At 47.3% G+C, this 17,871-nt stretch overlaps 1 protein-coding gene across 1 annotated transcript in view; it reads right to left on the bottom strand.

Annotated features, from left to right (window-relative positions):
* The window catches only part of LOC112238771 (poly(A)-specific ribonuclease PARN), a 35,109-nt gene that overhangs the window by 7,424 nt on the left and 9,814 nt on the right, over positions 1-17,871 (bottom strand). Inside the window, exons 14-23 of the mRNA XM_042316478.1 lie at positions 17,119-17,159; positions 16,540-16,585; positions 15,867-15,942; positions 7,490-7,600; positions 6,259-6,328; positions 6,036-6,091; positions 4,821-4,907; positions 2,577-2,651; positions 1,203-1,398; positions 845-993 (exon numbers count right to left, since the gene is read on the bottom strand). Coding sequence (XP_042172412.1) covers positions 845-993; positions 1,203-1,398; positions 2,577-2,651; positions 4,821-4,907; positions 6,036-6,091; positions 6,259-6,328; positions 7,490-7,600; positions 15,867-15,942; positions 16,540-16,585; positions 17,119-17,159 — 907 coding nt within the window. The remainder of the gene's footprint in view (positions 1-844; positions 994-1,202; positions 1,399-2,576; positions 2,652-4,820; positions 4,908-6,035; positions 6,092-6,258; positions 6,329-7,489; positions 7,601-15,866; positions 15,943-16,539; positions 16,586-17,118; positions 17,160-17,871) is intronic.

Raw genomic sequence — 17,871 nt, 5'->3', positions numbered from 1 at the left:
TCCTTACTGTCTGTCTTCTAGCAGGGAGTGTGTGTGTGTGTGTGTCCTTACTGTCTGTCTTCTAGCAGGGGAGTGTGTGTGTGTGTGTGTGTGTGTCCTTACTGTCTGTCTTCTAGCAGGGGAGTGTGTGTGTGTGTGTGTGTGTCCTTACTGTCTGTCTTCTAGCAGGGAGTGTGTGTGTGTGTGTGTGTCCTTACTGTCTGTCTTCTAGCAGGGGAGTGTGTGTGTGTCCTTACTGTCTGTCTTCTAGCAGGGAGTGTGTGTGTGTGTGTCCTTACTGTCTGTCTTCTAGCAGGGGAGTGTGTGTGTGTGTGTGTCCTTACTGTCTGTCTTCTAGCAGGGAGTGTGTGTGTGTGTGTGTGTGTCCTTACTGTCTGTCTTCTAGCAGGGGTGTGTGTGTGTGTCCTTACTGTCTGTCTTCTAGCAGGGGAGTGTGTGTGTGTGTGTGTGTCCTTACTGTCTGTCTTCTAGCAGGGGAGTGTGTGTGTGTGTGTGTCTTACTGTCTGTCTTCTAGCAGGGGAGTGTGTGTGTGTGTGTGTGTGTCTTCTGTGGGGAGTGTGTGTGTCCTTACTGTCTGTCTTCTAGCAGGGGAGTGTGTGTGTGTGTGTGTGTGTCCTTACTGTCTGTCTTCTAGCAGGGGAGTGTGTGTGTGTGTGTCCTTACTGTCTGTCTTCTAGCAGGGAGTGTGTGTGTGTGTGTGTGTCCTTACTGTCTGTCTTCTAGCAGGGGAGTGTGTGTGTGTGTCCTTACTGTCTGTCTTCTAGCAGGGAGTGTGTGTGTGTGTATGTGTCCTTACTGTCTGTCTTCTAGCAGGGGAGTGTGTGTGTGTGTGTGTGTCCTTACCGTCGGTCCTGATCTTCTTGCTGCCCGTGTCGGGGTGTGTGTGAGAGTGCGTGTAGCCACTCCATCCGTCAGCGTGTGATCTCTGAGCCTCTCCCTCCGTAGGCTGCTCCTCCTGGATCGGACTGACGCAGCGTTTCCCCAACGACGGCCTGACGCCCACAACACACGGACCGGCCGTCACATTTAAAACAACCTGCCTTAGAGACTCCATGGTGACCTTGTAGAACATCATTAACTTCTTTTAATAAGAACAGGGACATTTTAATGGACAAGACGCCTTTCAACAACCCTCTTCCATTAAAAGTCCATCGAATTAAGTGTGTGCGCGTGTGCGTGTGTGTGTGCGTAAGGCGTGTACCTGTTGTGACCGTAGCTGTAGCCAGTAGGACCAGCACCAACTGTAGAGGGGGAGGTGTAGTGCGGTTTAACCCAGCCGTCCTCGTCCCAGGACTGGGTAGAATGGCCCTGGCTCTCCCTGACCTGCTGCCTGCCCTGGACATACTCTGCATACGTCTGGATACGGTAGCTCTCCGCATAGCGACTGGTGTTCATCGCTGGACACAGAGGGGGAATGGGAGTCGGGGTCAGAATTAATATAAACTGTGACTCATTTACATGTTCAGTTGTTTCCTAGGGAACGGGAGTTGGGGTCAGAATAAAGATGTAGAACATTGGAGGTGCTGCTGGCCCGGTACTCCCATCATGTGAGCTCCGGCCCAAGTCCAGTACCGGTCTCTGGGTCAAACGTAGCGCACTATATAGGGAACAGGGCCGGTCTCTGGGTCAAACGTAGCGCACTATATAGGGAACAGGGCCGGTCTCTGGGTCAAACGTAGCGCACTATATAGGAACAGGGCCGGTCTCTGGGTCAAACGTAGCGCACTATATTAGGGAACAGGGCCGGTCTCTGGGTCAAACGTAGCGCACTATATTAGGAACAGGGCCGGTCTCTGGGTCAAACGTAGCGCACTATATAGGGAACAGGGCCGGTCTCTGGGTCAAACGTAGCGCACTATATAGGGAACAGGGCCGGTCTCTGGGTCAAACGTAGCGCACTATATAGGGAACAGGGCCGGTCTCTGGGTCAAACGTAGCGCACTATATAAGGAACAGGGCCGGTCTCTGGGTCAAACGTAGCGCACTATATAGGGAACAGGGCCGGTCTCTGGGTCAAACGTAGCGCACTATATAGGGAACAGGGCCGGTCTCTGGGTCAAACGTAGCGCACTATATAGGGAACAGGGCCGGTCTCTGGGTCAAACGTAGCGCACTATATAGGGAACAGGGCCGGTCTCTGGGTCAAACGTAGCGCACTATATAAGGAACAGGGCCGGTCTCTGGGTCAAACGTAGCGCACTATATAAGGAACAGGGCGGTCTCTGGGTCAAACGTAGCGCACTATATAGGGAACAGGGCCGGTCTCTGGGTCAAACGTAGCGCACTATATAGGAACAGGGCCGGTCTCTGGGTCAAACGTAGCGCACTATATAAGGAACAGGGCCGGTCTCTGGGTCAAACGTAGCGCACTATATAGGGAACAGGGCCGGTCTCTGGGTCAAACGTAGCGCACTATATAAGGAACAGGGCCGGTCTCTGGGTCAAACGTAGCGCACTATATAAGGAACAGGGCCGGTCTCTGGGTCAAACGTGGTGCGCACTATATAGGGAACAGGGCTGGTCTCTGGGTCAAACGTAGCGCAGGGAACAGGCTTATGGATAGGCCAGTACTCACCGATCTGTACCTGGTCCGTCTGACTCAGAGATACAAACGCTGACGTGTCATCAATCCACGACACCTGGATGTTACCTAGGAGACATGCGGGAAGACATGGGAATTAAAAAGGTGTCCTGGTGTGGTGGCCCAGTCGGCGGTAGTGGCCTGGCCCAGGCGGTAGTGACCTGGCCCAGGCGGTAGTGAGTCGGTATCAAATCAAATCAAATTTTATTTGTCACATACACATGGTTAGCAGATGTTAATGCGAGTGTAGCGAAATGCTTGTGCTTCTAGTTCCGACAATGCAGTAATAACGAACAAGTAATCTAACTAACGATTCCAAAAAACTACTGTCTTATACACAGTGTAAGGGGATAAAGAATATGTACATAAGGATATATGAATGAGTGATGGTACAGAGCAGCATAGGCAAGATACAGTAGATGATATCGAGTACAGTATATACATATGAGATAAGTATGTAAACCAAGTGGCATAGTTAAAGTGGCTAGTGATACATGTATTACATAAGGATGCAGTCGATGATATAGAGTACAGTATCAATGTATGCATATGAGATGAATAATGTAGGGTAAGTAACATTATATAAGGTAGCATTGTTTAAAGTGGCTAGTGATATATTTACATCATTTCCCATCAATTCCCATGATTAAAGTGGCTGGAGTAGAGTCAGTGTCATTGACAGTGTGTTGGCAGTAGCCACTCAATGTTAGTGGTGGCTGTTTAACAGTCTGATGGCCTTCAGATAGAAGCTGTTTTTCAGTCTCTCGGTCCCAGCTTTGATGCACCTGTACTGACCTCGCCTTCTGGATGACAGCGGGGTGAACAGGCAGTGGCTCGGGTGGTTGATGTCCTTGATGATCTTTATGGCCTTCCTGTAGCATCGGGTGGTGTAGGTGTCCTGGAGGGCAGGTAGTTTGCCCCCGGTGATGCGTTGTGCAGACCTCACTACCCTCTGGAGAGCCTTACGGTTGAGGGCGGTGCAGTTGCCATACCAGGTGGTGATACAGCCCGCCAGGATGCTCTCGATTGTGCATCTGTAGAAGTTTGTGAGTGCTTTTGGTGACAAGCCGAATTTCTTCAGCCTCCTGAGGTTGAAGAGGCGCTGCTGCGCCTTCCTCACGATGCTGTCTGTGTGAGTGGACCAATTCAGTTTGTCTGTGATGTGTATGCCGAGGAACTTTAAACTTGCTACCCTCTCCACTACTGTTCCATCGATGTGGATGGGGGTGTTCCCTCTGCTGTTTCCTGAAGTCCACAATCATCTCCTTAGTTTTGTTGACGTTGAGTGTGAGGTTATTTTCCTGACACCACACTCCGAGGGCCCTCACCTCCTCCCTGTAGGCCGTCTCGTCGTTGTTGGTAATCAAGCCTACCACTGTTGTGTCGTCCGCAAACTTGATGATTGAGTTGGAGGCGTGCATGGCCACGCAGTCGTGGGTGAACAGGGAGTACAGGAGAGGGCTCAGAACGCACCCTTGTGGGGCCCCAGTGTTGAGGATCAGCGGGGAGGAGATGTTGCCTACCCTCACCACCTGGGGGCGGCCCGTCAGGAAGTCCAGTACCCAGTTGCACAGGGCGGGGTCGAGACCCAGGGTCTCGAGCTTGATGACGAGCTTGGAGGGTACTATGGTGTTGAATGCCGAGCTGTAGTCGATGAACAGCATTCTCACATAGGTATTCCTCTTGTCCAGATGGGTTAGGGCAGTGTGCAGTGTGGTTGCGAGTGCATCGTCTGTGGACCTATTTGGGCGGTAAGCAAATTGGAGTGGGTCTAGGGTGTCAGGTGGGGTGGAGGTGATATGGTCCTTGACTAGTCTCTCAAAGCACTTCATGATGACGGATGTGAGTGCTACGGGGCGGTAGTTGTTTAGCTCAGTTACCTTAGCTTTCTTGGGAACAGGAACAATGGTGGCCCTCTTGAAGCATGTGGGAACAGCAGACTGGTATAGGGATTGATTGAATATGTCCGTAAACACACCGGCCAGCTGGTCTGCGCATGCTCTGAGGGCGCGGCTGGGGATGCCGTCTGGGCCTGGCCCAGGCGGTAGTCAGTCGGTAGTGACCCGGCCCAGGCGGTAGTGACCCGGCCCAGGCGGTAGTGATATAGATCATCATCATATTATGTGGTGGGTCTTACCAAAGGCACTGAACAGCTGGTAGAGGTCACTGGTCTTCCACTCCTTAGGGAAGGTGACCTGGCCCAGAACATAGATCATCATATTATGTGGTGGGTCTTACCAAAGGCACTGAACAGCTGGTAGAGGTCACTGGTCTTCCACTCCTTAGGGAAGGTGACGTACAGAACATGATCCCTCTTGGGCTGGACTGCAGGGGGAGAGAGAGACACAGAGAGGGGGGGGAGACAGAGGGGGGGGAAGAGACAGAGGGGGGGGAAGAGACAGAGGGGGGAAGAGACAGAGGGGGGGAAGAGACAGAGGGGGGAAGAGACAGAGGGGGGGAAGAGACAGAGGGGGGAAGAGACAGAGGGGGGAAGAGACAGAGGGGGGGAAGAGACAGAGGGGGGGAAAAGAGACAGAGGGGGGAAGAGACAGAGGGGGGAAGAGACAGAGGGGGGGGAAGAGACAGAGGGGGGAAGAGACAGAGGGGGGAAGAGACAGAGGGGGGAAGAGACAGAGGGGGGAAGAGACAGAGGGGGGGGAAAGAGACAGAGGGGGGAAGAGACAGAGGGGGGACAGAGGGGGGAAGAGACAGAGGGGGGGCAGAGTATATAGTATCCCATGAACTACTACTCATACTGTGTTGTACAGTATATAGTATCCCATTGAACTACTAATACTACTGTGTTGTACAGTATCCCATTGAACTACTCATACTGTGTTGTACAGTATATAGTATCCCATTGAACTACTAATACTACTGTGTTGTACAGTATCCCATTGAACTACTCATACTGTGTTGTACAGTATATAGTATCCCATTGAACTACTAATACTACTGTGTTGTACAGTATCCCATTGAACTACTCATACTACTGTGTTGTACAGTATCCCATTGAACTACTCATACTGTGTTGTACAGTATCCCATTGAACTACTCATACTGTGTTGTACAGTATCCCATTGAACTACTCATACTGTGTTGTACAGTATATAGTATCCCATTGAAATACTAACACTGTGTTGTACAGTATATAGTATCCCATGGAACTACTCATACTGTGTTGTACAGTATATAGTATCCCATGAACTACTACTCATACTGTGTTGTACAGTATATAGTATCCCATTGAACTACTAATACTACTGTGTTGTACAGTATCCCATTGAACTACTCATACTGTATTGTACAGTATCCCATTGAACTACTCATACTGTGTTGTACAGTATATAGTATCCCATTGAACTACTCATACTGTGTTGTACAGTATATAATATCCCATTGAAATACTAATACTGTGTTGTACAGTATATAATATCCCATTGAACTACTCACGGTCTGGTCCGCTGATGTTGAGGTAGGGAATATCTATGATCCTCATCAGGAACAGTCTGGCGGAAACACCAGACGTCAACGAAGCATTATAACGCTTCATACAGCTGACAGATGTGTTATAACTACACTAAGACATGCTGAGGTAAGGGATATACACACACACACACACACGTCCCCCGTAGGAGAGGTAAAGAAACTGAAGGGGAGAGAACCGAGATCTTACTTGTTGACGAAGGGTTGGATGAGTTTCGATTGGGATGGGATGTGGGCTCTGGGGGGAGTCAGGAAAGTACCTTGAGAAGGAAAGAGAAAGTTAAGATTGAGAAACAGCCATGATGACCATACGCATATCACAGCAGCTACTGCTATAGTCTACACGGCATCATAGAGATTCAAAGCTGTCCATGAAACTGTCCCCCATTCCGTTTTCACTAACGGTGTTACCACGGCGATGGCCTTCTCTCAACTCCCGCCTCCTCTCACGCCTCCTTTTGAAAAAGGTCAGAGGTAAAAATCGAGGAGAGGCAGCGATGAGGGAACGCGGATGGAAATTGAGTCCTCCAGTAGCACCACATGAGGCAAATGACGTTTACATGGGGTGGATCTCAAAAGAAAAATGTATAATGTGATGAAAACAAATTAAGTTGCGCAAGACTTTTTATAGATTAAAAACAATAAGTAGCATGTTGTTTTTAAGTGAGTACATGCTCGTCTCCTCCAACAACACCTGACTCAAAAAGCTGTGGTGGCAGATCAACTCCTCCATGAAGGACTTAGGGTAGGATACACTTCACTATCCTCAATGAAAAGGTGGTTGACATCTGACATCAATTGACATCTTTGACCACAGGAGAGAACAAAGGACAGCAGACTTTTGGCCAGCGCCGTAGGGTTAGCGCCACAGGCCAGCAGTACACAGTGTAGCAGGCAGTACCCATAGCGGTACACAGTGTAGCAGGCAGTACCATATAGCGGTACACAGTGTAATCAGGCAGTACCCATAGCGGTACACAGTGTAGCAGGCAGTACCCATAGCAGTACACAGTGTAGCAGGCAGTACCCATAGCAGTACACAGTGTAAAGGCAGTACCCATAGCAGTACACAGTGTAGCAGGCAGTACCCATAGCAGTAATCACAGTGTAGAAGGCAGTACCTAGGCAGTATACAGTGTAGAAGGCAGTACCTAGGTAGTATACAGTGTAGAAGGCAGTACCTAGGTAGTATACAGTGTAGAAGGCAGTACCTAGGCAGTATACAGTGTAGAAGGCAGTACCTAGGCAGTATACAGTGTAGAAGGCAGTACCTAGGCAGTACACAGTGTAGAAGGCAGTACCTAGGCAGTACACAGTGTAGTAGGCAGTACCTAGGTAGTATACAGTGTAGAAGGCAGTACCTAGGTAGTATACAGTGTAGAAGGCAGTACCTAGGTAGTATACAGTGTAGAAGGCAGTACCTAGGTAGTTGGCCATGGAGATGAAGCAGAGACCAGTGATGAAGGCATCGTAGCCCGCCTCGTGGAGCTGTTCCTGGGCTGTATCGTAGCTGGGGAACCCCTCCGCCGTCACTGGGCCACGGAGGAAAGAAGCCGGGATAAATCAGACACATTAACCATGGACGAGACCTGTCCTATTCTACTGTAATCAGACACTACATTAGCCATGGACGAGACCTGTCCTATTCTACTGTAATCAGACACTACATTAGCCATGGACGAGACCTGTCCTATTCTACTGTAATCAGACACATTAACCATGGACGAGACCTGTCCTATTCTACTGTAATCAGACACATTAACCATGGACTGTCCTATTCTACTGTAATCAGACACATTAACCATGGACGAGACCTGTCCTATTCTACTGTAATCAGACACATTAACCATGGACGAGACCTGTCCTATTCTACTGTAATCAGACACATTAGCCATGGACGAGACCTGTCCTATTCTACTGTAATCAGACACTACATTAGCCATGGACGGAGACCTGTCCTACTCTACTGTAATCAGACACATTAGCCATGGACGAGACCTGTCCTATTCTACTGTAATCAGACACCATATTAGCCATGGACGAGACCTGTCCTATTCTACTGTAATCAGACACTATTAGCCATGGACGAGACCTGTCCTATTCTACTGTAATCAGACACATTAGCCATGGACGAGACCTGTCCTATTCTACTGTAATCAGACACATTAACCATGGACGAGACCTGTCCTATTCTACTGTAATCAGACACATTAACCATGGACGAGACCTGTCCTATTCTACTGTAATCAGACACATTAACCATGGACGAGACCTGTCCTATTCTACTGTAATCAGACACATTAACCATGGACGAGACCTGTCCTATTCTACTGTAATCAGACACATTAACCATGGACGAGACCTGTCCTATTCTACTGTAATCAGACACTACATTAACCATGGACGAGACCTGTCCTATTCTACTGTAATCAGACACTATTAGCCATGGACGAGACCTGTCCTATTCTACTGTAATCAGACACTACATTAGCCATGGACGAGACCTGTCCTATTCTACTGTAATCAGACACATTAACCATGGACGAGACCTGTCCTATTCTACTGTAATCAGACACATTAGCCATGGACGAGACCTGTCCTATTCTACTGTAATCAGACACTATTAACCATGGACGAGACCTGTCCTATTCTACTGTAATCAGACACATTAACCATGGACGAGACCTGTCCTATTCTACTGTAATCAGACACATTAACCATGGACGAGACCTGTCCTATTCTACTGTAATCAGACACTACATTAGCCATGGACGAGACCTGTCCTATTCTACTGTAATCAGACACTACATTAGCCATGGACGAGACCTGTCCTATTCTACTGTAATCAGACACTACATTAGCCATGGACGAGACCTGTCCTATTCTACTGTAATCAGACACTACATTAGCCATGGATGAGACCTGTCCTACTGTAATCAGACACTACGTTAGCCATGGACGAGACCTGTCCTATTCTACTGTAATCAGACACTACATTAGCCATGGATGGAGACCTGTCCTATTCTACTGTAATCAGACACATTAGTTATGGACGAGACCTGTCCTACTCTACTGTAATCAGACACATTAACCATGGATGAGACCTGTCCTATTCTACTGTAATCAGACACTACATTAGCCATGGATGGAGACCTGTCCTATTCTACTGTAATCAGACACATTAGCCATGGACGAGACCTGTCCTACTCTACTGTAATCAGACACATTAACCATGGATGAGACCTGTCCTATTCTACTGTAATCAGACACTACATTAGCCATGGATGAGACCTGTCCTATTCTACTGTAATCAGACACTACGTTAGCCATGGACGGAGACCTGTCCTACTGTAATCAGACACTACGTTAGCCATGGACGAGACCTGTCCTACTGTAATCAGACACTACGTTAGCCATGGACGAGACCTGTCCTATTCTACTGTAATCAGACACTACGTTAGCCATGGACGAGACCTGTCCTATTCTACTGTAATCAGACACTACGTTAGCCATGGACGAGACCTGTCCTATTCTACTGTAATCAGACACTACGTTAGCCATGGACGAGACCTGTCCTATTCTACTGTAATCAGACACTACGTTAGCCATGGACGAGACCTGTCCTATTCTACTGTAATCAGACACTACGTTAGCCATGGACGAGACCTGTCCTATTCTACTGTAATCAGACACTACGTTAGCCATGGACGAGACCTGTCCTATTCTTACTGTAATCAGACACTACATTAGCCATGGGCGAGACCTGTCCTATTCTACTGTAATCAGACACTACATTAGCCATGGACGAGACCTGTCCTATTCTACTGTAATCAGACACTACATTAGCCATGGACGAGACCTGTCCTATTCTACTGTAATCAGACACTACATTAGCCATGGACGAGACCTGTCCTATTCTACTGTAATCAGACACTACATTAGCCATGGACGAGACCTGTCCTATTCTACTGTAATCAGACACTACATTAGCCATGGACGAGACCTGTCCTATTCTACTGTAATCAGACACTATTAACCATGGACGAGACCTGTCCTATTCTACTGTAATCAGACACATTAACCATGGACGAGACCTGTCCTATTCTACTGTAATCAGACACTACATTAACCATGGACGAGACCTGTCCTATTCTACTGTAATCAGACACATTAGCCATGGACGAGACCTGTCCTATTCTACTGTAATCAGACACTACATTAGCCATGGACGAGACCTGTCCTATTCTACTGTAATCAGACACTACATTAGCCATGGATGAGACCTGTCCTATTCTACTGTAATCAGACACTACATTAGCCATGGATGAGACCTGTCCTATTCTACTGTAATCAGACACTACATTAGCCATGGATGGAGACCTGTCCTATTCTACTGTAATCAGACACTACATTAGCCATGGACGAGACCTGTCCTATTCTACTGTAATCAGACACTACATTAGCCATGGACGAGACCTGTCCTATTCTACTGTAATCAGACACTACATTAGCCATGGACGAGACCTGTCCTATTCTACTGTAATCAGACACTACATTAGCCATGGACGAGACCTGTCCTATTCTACTGTAATCAGACACATTAGCCATGGACGAGACCTGTCCTATTCTACTGTAATCAGACACACATTAACCATGGACGAGACCTGTCCTATTCTACTGTAATCAGACACATTAGCCATGGACGAGACCTGTCCTATTCTACTGTAATCAGACACTACATTAGCCATGGACGAGACCTGTCCTATTCTACTGTAATCAGACACTACATTAGCCATGGACGAGACCTGTCCTATTCTACTGTAATCAGACACTACATTAGCCATGGACGAGACCTGTCCTATTCTACTGTAATCAGACACTACATTAGCCATGGACGAGACCTGTCCTATTCTACTGTAATCAGACACTACATTAGCCATGGACGAGACCTGTCCTATTCTACTGTAATCAGACACTACATTAGCCATGGACGAGACCTGTCCTACTCTACTGTAATCAGACACATTAACCATGGACGAGACCTGTCCTATTCTACTGTAATCAGACACTACATTAGCCATGGACGAGACCTGTCCTATTCTACTGTAATCAGACACTACATTAGCCATGGATGAGACCTGTCCTATTCTACTGTAATCAGACACTACATTAGCCATGGACGAAACCTGTCCTATTCTACTGACGTGCGTAGGTATAACGGAAGTACATGACGTAATGACGCCACGAAGAATACAGCACGACAGAAAAAGCAGAACAGTAAGTGCACACTTCCAACAACACAACAAGTTCAAGTCGAGCAGTCATTTGAAAGAGTAATTACATTTCAGCGAGACAACGCAAAAGGCGAAATCCATTAAAGCCAAGATAATGGGATTCATTATGCTACTTGCTATGGGCGTCACGACTGACATTTGGACCAGCGATGTCAGCCCCATGAGCATGCAGAGTCTGACAGCACAGCGGGGTCGACGAGGACTTCCTACTGAGGAAAGACGTATTGCTCAACAATGTGCTGGGTCTCATACCGCTGCCGCCATTTCAATGGCATTTGAGAACTTGTAAACATGAACACCCTCCTGGCTCCATTCAAACTACTGACTGGAGAAATAAGCTCATCACCTGTGTCTGCAGTAGACGTGATACCCTCCGTTATGGCATTGAAGCGCCTGCTCAACAAAACTGCCGACAGACCGTGGGGTTAACTTGGAAAAGTACTTGAGGCAGTGAACAAGCGATTCGGTGGCATTCTCTCTGAGCCTCTTTACTGTGTTGCCACCATGCTCGATGCTAGGTACAAGGACCACTACTTCTTTAACAGGCATTCTCTCTGAGCCTCTTTACTGTGTTGCCACCATGCTCGATGCTAGGTACAAGGACCACTACTTCTTTAACAGGCATTCTCTCTGAGCCTCTTTACTGTGCCGCCACCATGCTCCATGCTGCCAGGTACAAGACCCGCTACTTCTTTAACAGGCATTCTCTCTGAGCCTCTTTACTGTGTTGCCACCATGCTAGATGCTAGGTACAAGACCCGCTACTTCTTTAACAGGCATTCTCTCTGAGCCTCTTTACTGTGTTGCCACCATGCTAGATGCTAGGTACAAGACCCGCTACTTCTTTAACAGGCATTCTCTCTGAGCCTCTTTACTGTGCCGCCACCATGCTCCATGCTAGGTACAAGACCCGCTACTTCTTTAACAGGCATTCTCTCTGAGCCTCTTTACTGTGTTGCCACCATGCTAGATGCTAGGTACAAGACCCGCTACTTCTTTAACAGGCATTCTCTCTGAGCCTCTTTACTGTGTTGCCACCATGCTAGATGCTAGGTACAAGACCCGCTACTTCTTTAACAGGCATTCTCTCTGAGCCTCTTTACTGTGTCGCCACCATGCTCGATGCTAGGTACAAGACCCGCTACTTCTTTAACAGGCATTCTCTCTGAGCCTCTTTACTGTGTCGCTACCATGCTCGATGCTAGGTACAAGACCCGCTACTTCTTTAACAGGCATTCTCTCTGAGCCTCTTTACTGTGTCGCCACCATGCTAGATGCTAAGTACAAGACCCGCTACTTCTTTAACAGGCATTCTCTCTGAGCCTCTTTACTGTGTCGCCACCATGCTAGATGCTAGGTACTTCGATGCAGACAGGAAACAGGGTTTACGTGAAATGTTACATACACAGCTGGACACGATGGAAAGCTCTTGATTTCTTTTCGACTTGCGGTAACGCTCCGTGGTTCGACATCGATAGTTGTTTAGCAGTTCAAAAATGTCGGAAACATGAACTTACATGAGCGACTGCATGGTCAACTGTTTGTTACTCTTCCCCATTGATATCACTAGCCACTTTAAACAATGCTACCTTATATAATGTTACATACCCTACATTATTCATCTCATATGCATACGTTGATACTGTACTCTATATCATCGACTGCATCCTTATGTAATACATGTATCACTAGCCACTTTAACTATGCCACTTGGTTTACATACTTAACTCATATGTATATACTGTACTCGATATCATCTACTGTATCTTGCCTATGCTGCTCTGTACCATCACTCATTCATATATCCTTATGTACATATTCTTTATCCCCTTACACTGTGTATAAGACAGTAGTTTTTTTGGAATTGTTAGTTAGATTACTTGTTCGTTATTACTGCATTGTCGGAACTAGAAGCACAAGCATTTCGCTACCCTCGCATTAACATCTGCTAACCATGTGTATGTGACAAATAACATTTGATTTTATTTGATTTGATTTACATACAACATTATTTGTGGACATCAGACAGATGTTGCTGTCCGGTTTTGTGATGAAACAAAAAAAGGTGTGTTTGAATTAATTCTGCCACCGTCTTGTCTCGGCCTATATAGTGTAACAGTATAACTTTAGGCCGTCCCCTCGCCCATACCCGGGCGCGAACCAGGGACCCTCTGCACACATCAACAACAGTTACCCATCACTCCACAAAAGCCGCGGCCCTTGCAGAGCAAGGGGAACCACTACTTCAAGGTCTCAGAGCAAGTGACGTCAACGATTGAAACGCTATTTAGCGGAAACCACCGCTAACTAAGCTAGCCGTTTCACATCCGTTACAATAGCACGGTGGCGAGGCATATGAACTAACAGGTTATGGAGCAAACAAAGCCATTATCACGAGTCAGGGTTTTTCCTCCCCCATATGAGCTTGGCCTCATTTCTATTACACCATATTAGCGGTCATTCATATTCCATTCACCCTGTGCAATGTAACAGCGATAGGTCAAGGCTACGACATGATACTCAAAATTGTCCCTGTACCCATCATGATGTTGCTACAACCTAGCCTATGAATGTCAGAATCGTTGACGTCACTTGCTCTGAGACCTTGAAGTAGTGGTTCCCCTTGCTCTGCAAGGGCCGCGGCTTTTGTGGAGTGATGGGTAACTGTTGTTGATGTGTGCAGAGGGTCCCTGGTTCGCGCCCGGGTATGGGCGAGGGGACAGAAGTTTACAACGCAGGTGCAACACAGGTCGAGATAAACGTTTGAGGTGACCGTGACACATTCAATACCGCCTTGCACACTCGTGTCTGCATCGAAGCTGATATAGGGTGTAATCATTAGTCCAAGTTGCAAACGAGAGTTTCTATTGGACAGATTCAGGTATATTGTAACCCCGTTTTGTTCCATTTGCTTCAGTTTAAGAAAAGTTAAACAGAATCAGCTAAATGAATACACCCCTTATCACGTGTTTCATAGCAGTTTCATAGCAGCCACGTTGTTTTCCTTCTCACATCTATGCGCTCTCCTCCTCTCACCTTATCCCTTCGCTTGTGGACTTCAATGCACAACACATGCGCTGTGTGACCAGGCAACAACAAAAAACTTCCAAGCCATACCATATAACCGCTACACAAGGACTTCATTGTCGTCACCATATTACCTAAAGCAACGTCATAGTCAACACAGCCAATAGAACTAACGTGTTGGTAAACCCGCTACAATCATGCAGTAACGATAGTGTACAGCCAGTAAGCAGTTTAGCACTTACATTGGCAGGCCCCAGTGGCAAATAAATTAGTAAAACCAAAAGTTTACCTTGACTTGGAAGAGTTCCAGTGTTGTGTTGGAAAGTCCTAGCCAGCTAGCTAACATAGCATCCCTCTATTTGAGCAGTGTGTTTCAGTAGGCTAAAACTAGGTAACTGCATACGCTAGCAACGTGAGAAACTGAAAATAGTTAATCTCTAGCTTCTTTATTTTGGAAGAAATTACTTTGTTCAAAAATGTTCAACTATTACATTTCTCTCTGAGTCAACGGTTCACCGCAGTGCTAGCTAGCTGTAGCTTCTACTTTCAGTACTAGATTCTGACATTCTCTGATCCTTTGATTGGATGGACAACATGTCAGTTCAGTTCATACAAGAGCTCTGATTGGTTGGAGGACGTCCTCTGGAAGTTGTTATAATTACTGTGTAAGTCTATGGTAGGGGTGAGAACCATAAGCCAAAAACCATGAAGCAAACCGCGCACCCCCCCCAAACCGTGCACCCCCAAACCGTGCACCCCCCCCAAACCGTGCACCCCCCCAAACCGTGCACCCCCCCCCCCAAACCGTGCACCCCCCAAACCGTGCACCCCTGGGGTCCCGAGGATTGAGTTTGGGAAATGCTAACATGGGTTGGTTACATGTCTCATTATTTTCTGTCTCTGCTTCCCCATTGATTTTGTCCACACACTGCTACTGCTTGCGACGGCAAAATCGAATGACTATAAAACCTTAAGATTTTTGTTAGTATACGGTCCCATACAATAATCTGTACTCCTAAAAATAAAATAAAAAAAAGACCCCTCTGCAGTCACTTCCCCGACTTTGAATACCACTGCATCACAGTATCTACAGGTCCTATAGCTCAAACGGTTCAACCTCGGTTAAAATACCAAGTATAATTTCCTCTGTTCCGAGTACACCCGAAGTACTCCCTCTTGCATTTTAACAGTAAGCCTATGGTATTAGGAGTCTACTCAAGCACACCATGTGGATAGGTCTAGTACCGCCAGGGGCTCCTAGTACCCCTGGTTGAGAACCACTGCTGTAGAATCTTGTCCTCGACTATAGACAATATAAGGTTGATTAAGTTAGAATTTTTGTACACAAAATGTACCACCATTTCTATTATGTTCAAAGCTATATGATTTATTTCATGCGAAGTAGTTATGTTAGATTAGCTTCTGAAATAACTTCCTGTTCCTTAAACGTGGCGTAGTCGTCGTCATGTTCTCTTACCAACTTTAGGAGATTTGAAGGGGCTCTCTTTCAGCTGTTTCTGCAGCTCTGCTAGAGACGTGATGTTGATCAACTCCTAGAAGGGATCAAAAAACAAAAGGCACAATGAATATTCTTCAGACTTCCACAGGGGGTTTCATGACATCCTTTTTGTTGTTGTTGACTTATACCCATTTTTCTCCCCTTTTCCTCCCCTTTTTCTCCCCAATTTCGTGGTATCCAATTGTTTTTAGTAGCTACTATCTTGTCTCATCGCTACAACTCCCGTACGGGCTCGGGAGAGACGAAGGTTGAAAGTCATGCGTCCTCCGATACACAACCCAACCAAGCCGCACTGCTTCTTAACACATCCAACCCGGAAGCCAGCCCCACCAATGTGTCGGAGGAAACACCGTGCACCTGGCAACCTTGGTTAGCGCGCACTGTTCCCGGCCCGCCACAGGAGTCACTGGTGCGCGATGAGACAAGGATATCCCTACCGGCCAAACCCTCCCTAACCCGGACGACGCTAGGCCAATTGTGCGTCGCCCCACGGACCTCCCGGTCGCGGCCGGTTGCGACAGAGCCTGGGCGCGAACCCAGAGTCTCTGGTGGCACAGCGCTGAACCACTGCACCACCCGGGAGGCTATGACATCCTTTAACCAGACATCTAAATACCTGAAATAGTATTACCTTGAACGGTTGCGTAGTGGCCATGAGCTTGGTGTCCAACAGCCTGAGGAAACAGAGAAGATACTTGGTCCATTGGTTAGAGAGGAACATCTGTCTTTACCAACAGCACCAGATATACACACGCATTGAGGGGGAGGGGCAGCGCGTTGAGGGGAGGGGCAGCGCGTTGAGGGGAGGGGCAGCGCGTTGAGGGGAGGGGCACCGGGTCAGACGCAGAGCAGAGCTCCTGGGTGAAAAACGTGGTGGGTTAAGTGCCTTGCACAACGGCAGGAGATGGTACATGGGATCAGAGCAGCAGCCTTCCAGCTGCCAGTTCATTCCCATGTGTGTCGTCCGGCTCTTCCAGCTGCTGGGCTACTGAGAGGTTTCTAGATTAACAGTGCACCAGATAAATAGACTGACTCCCAGAGAGGTTAGGTCAAAGCAGTGGTAAGCCTTGTCAGAGCCAGAACGGCTCATAGAGAAGTAGTAGCAGTATGTCCTTTACCCAGGGAAGACCCACCAAAACCCTGACACAGCAGAATGTATTTACCTGGGGAAGACCCACCAAAACCCTGACGCAGCAGAATGTATTTACCTGGGAAGACACACTGAGTAACTTCTTTAAAGTCATTCAGGTCCTGTGGGGAAGAAAGAAAAAGACTGTCAAATAGAAAAGAAACAAGGTTCTTCTAAACCACTGTGTTTCCGACCTCATTCCGTCAGTAGAATATAACTGGTTATTCTTTAAAAGTGCTTTCCTCACCATCTTAAATAAGCATGCCCTGTTAAAAAAAAAAAATTTGAACCAGGAACAGATATAGTCCTTGGTTCACTCCAGACCTGACTGCCCTTGACCTGCACAAAAGCATCCTGTGGCGTACTGCATTAGCATCGAATAGACCCTGCGATATGCAACTTCTCAGGGAAGTTAGGAACCAATATACACAGGCAGTTTGAAAAAGCAAGCCTTCACTTTCCTAACAGAAATTTGCATCCTGCAACACAAACGCCAAAAAGTTCTGGGACACTAAAATCCATGGAGAATAAGAGCACCTCCTCCCAGCTGCCCACTGCACGGAGGCTAGAAAACATTGTCACCACCTATAAATCCGCAATAATTGAGGATTTCAATAAGCTTTTTCTACAGCTGGCCATGCTTTCCACCTGGCACTCCTACCCTGGTAAACAGCCCTCCACAGCAATTTTCCCAAGCCTCCCCTATTTCTCCTTCACCCAAATAGCTGATGTTCTGAAAGAGCTGCAAAATCTGGACCCCTACAAATCAGCAGGACTGGAACATCTTTCTAAAATTACAGCCGAAATTGTTGCAACCCCTATTGCTAGCCTGTT

The sequence above is a fragment of the Oncorhynchus tshawytscha genome, unplaced genomic scaffold, assembly GCF_018296145.1.
Source record: "Oncorhynchus tshawytscha isolate Ot180627B unplaced genomic scaffold, Otsh_v2.0 Un_contig_3519_pilon_pilon, whole genome shotgun sequence".
Taxonomy (NCBI): Eukaryota; Metazoa; Chordata; class Actinopteri; order Salmoniformes; family Salmonidae; genus Oncorhynchus; species Oncorhynchus tshawytscha.
This window is presented reverse-complemented; position numbering and strand designations above follow the sequence as displayed.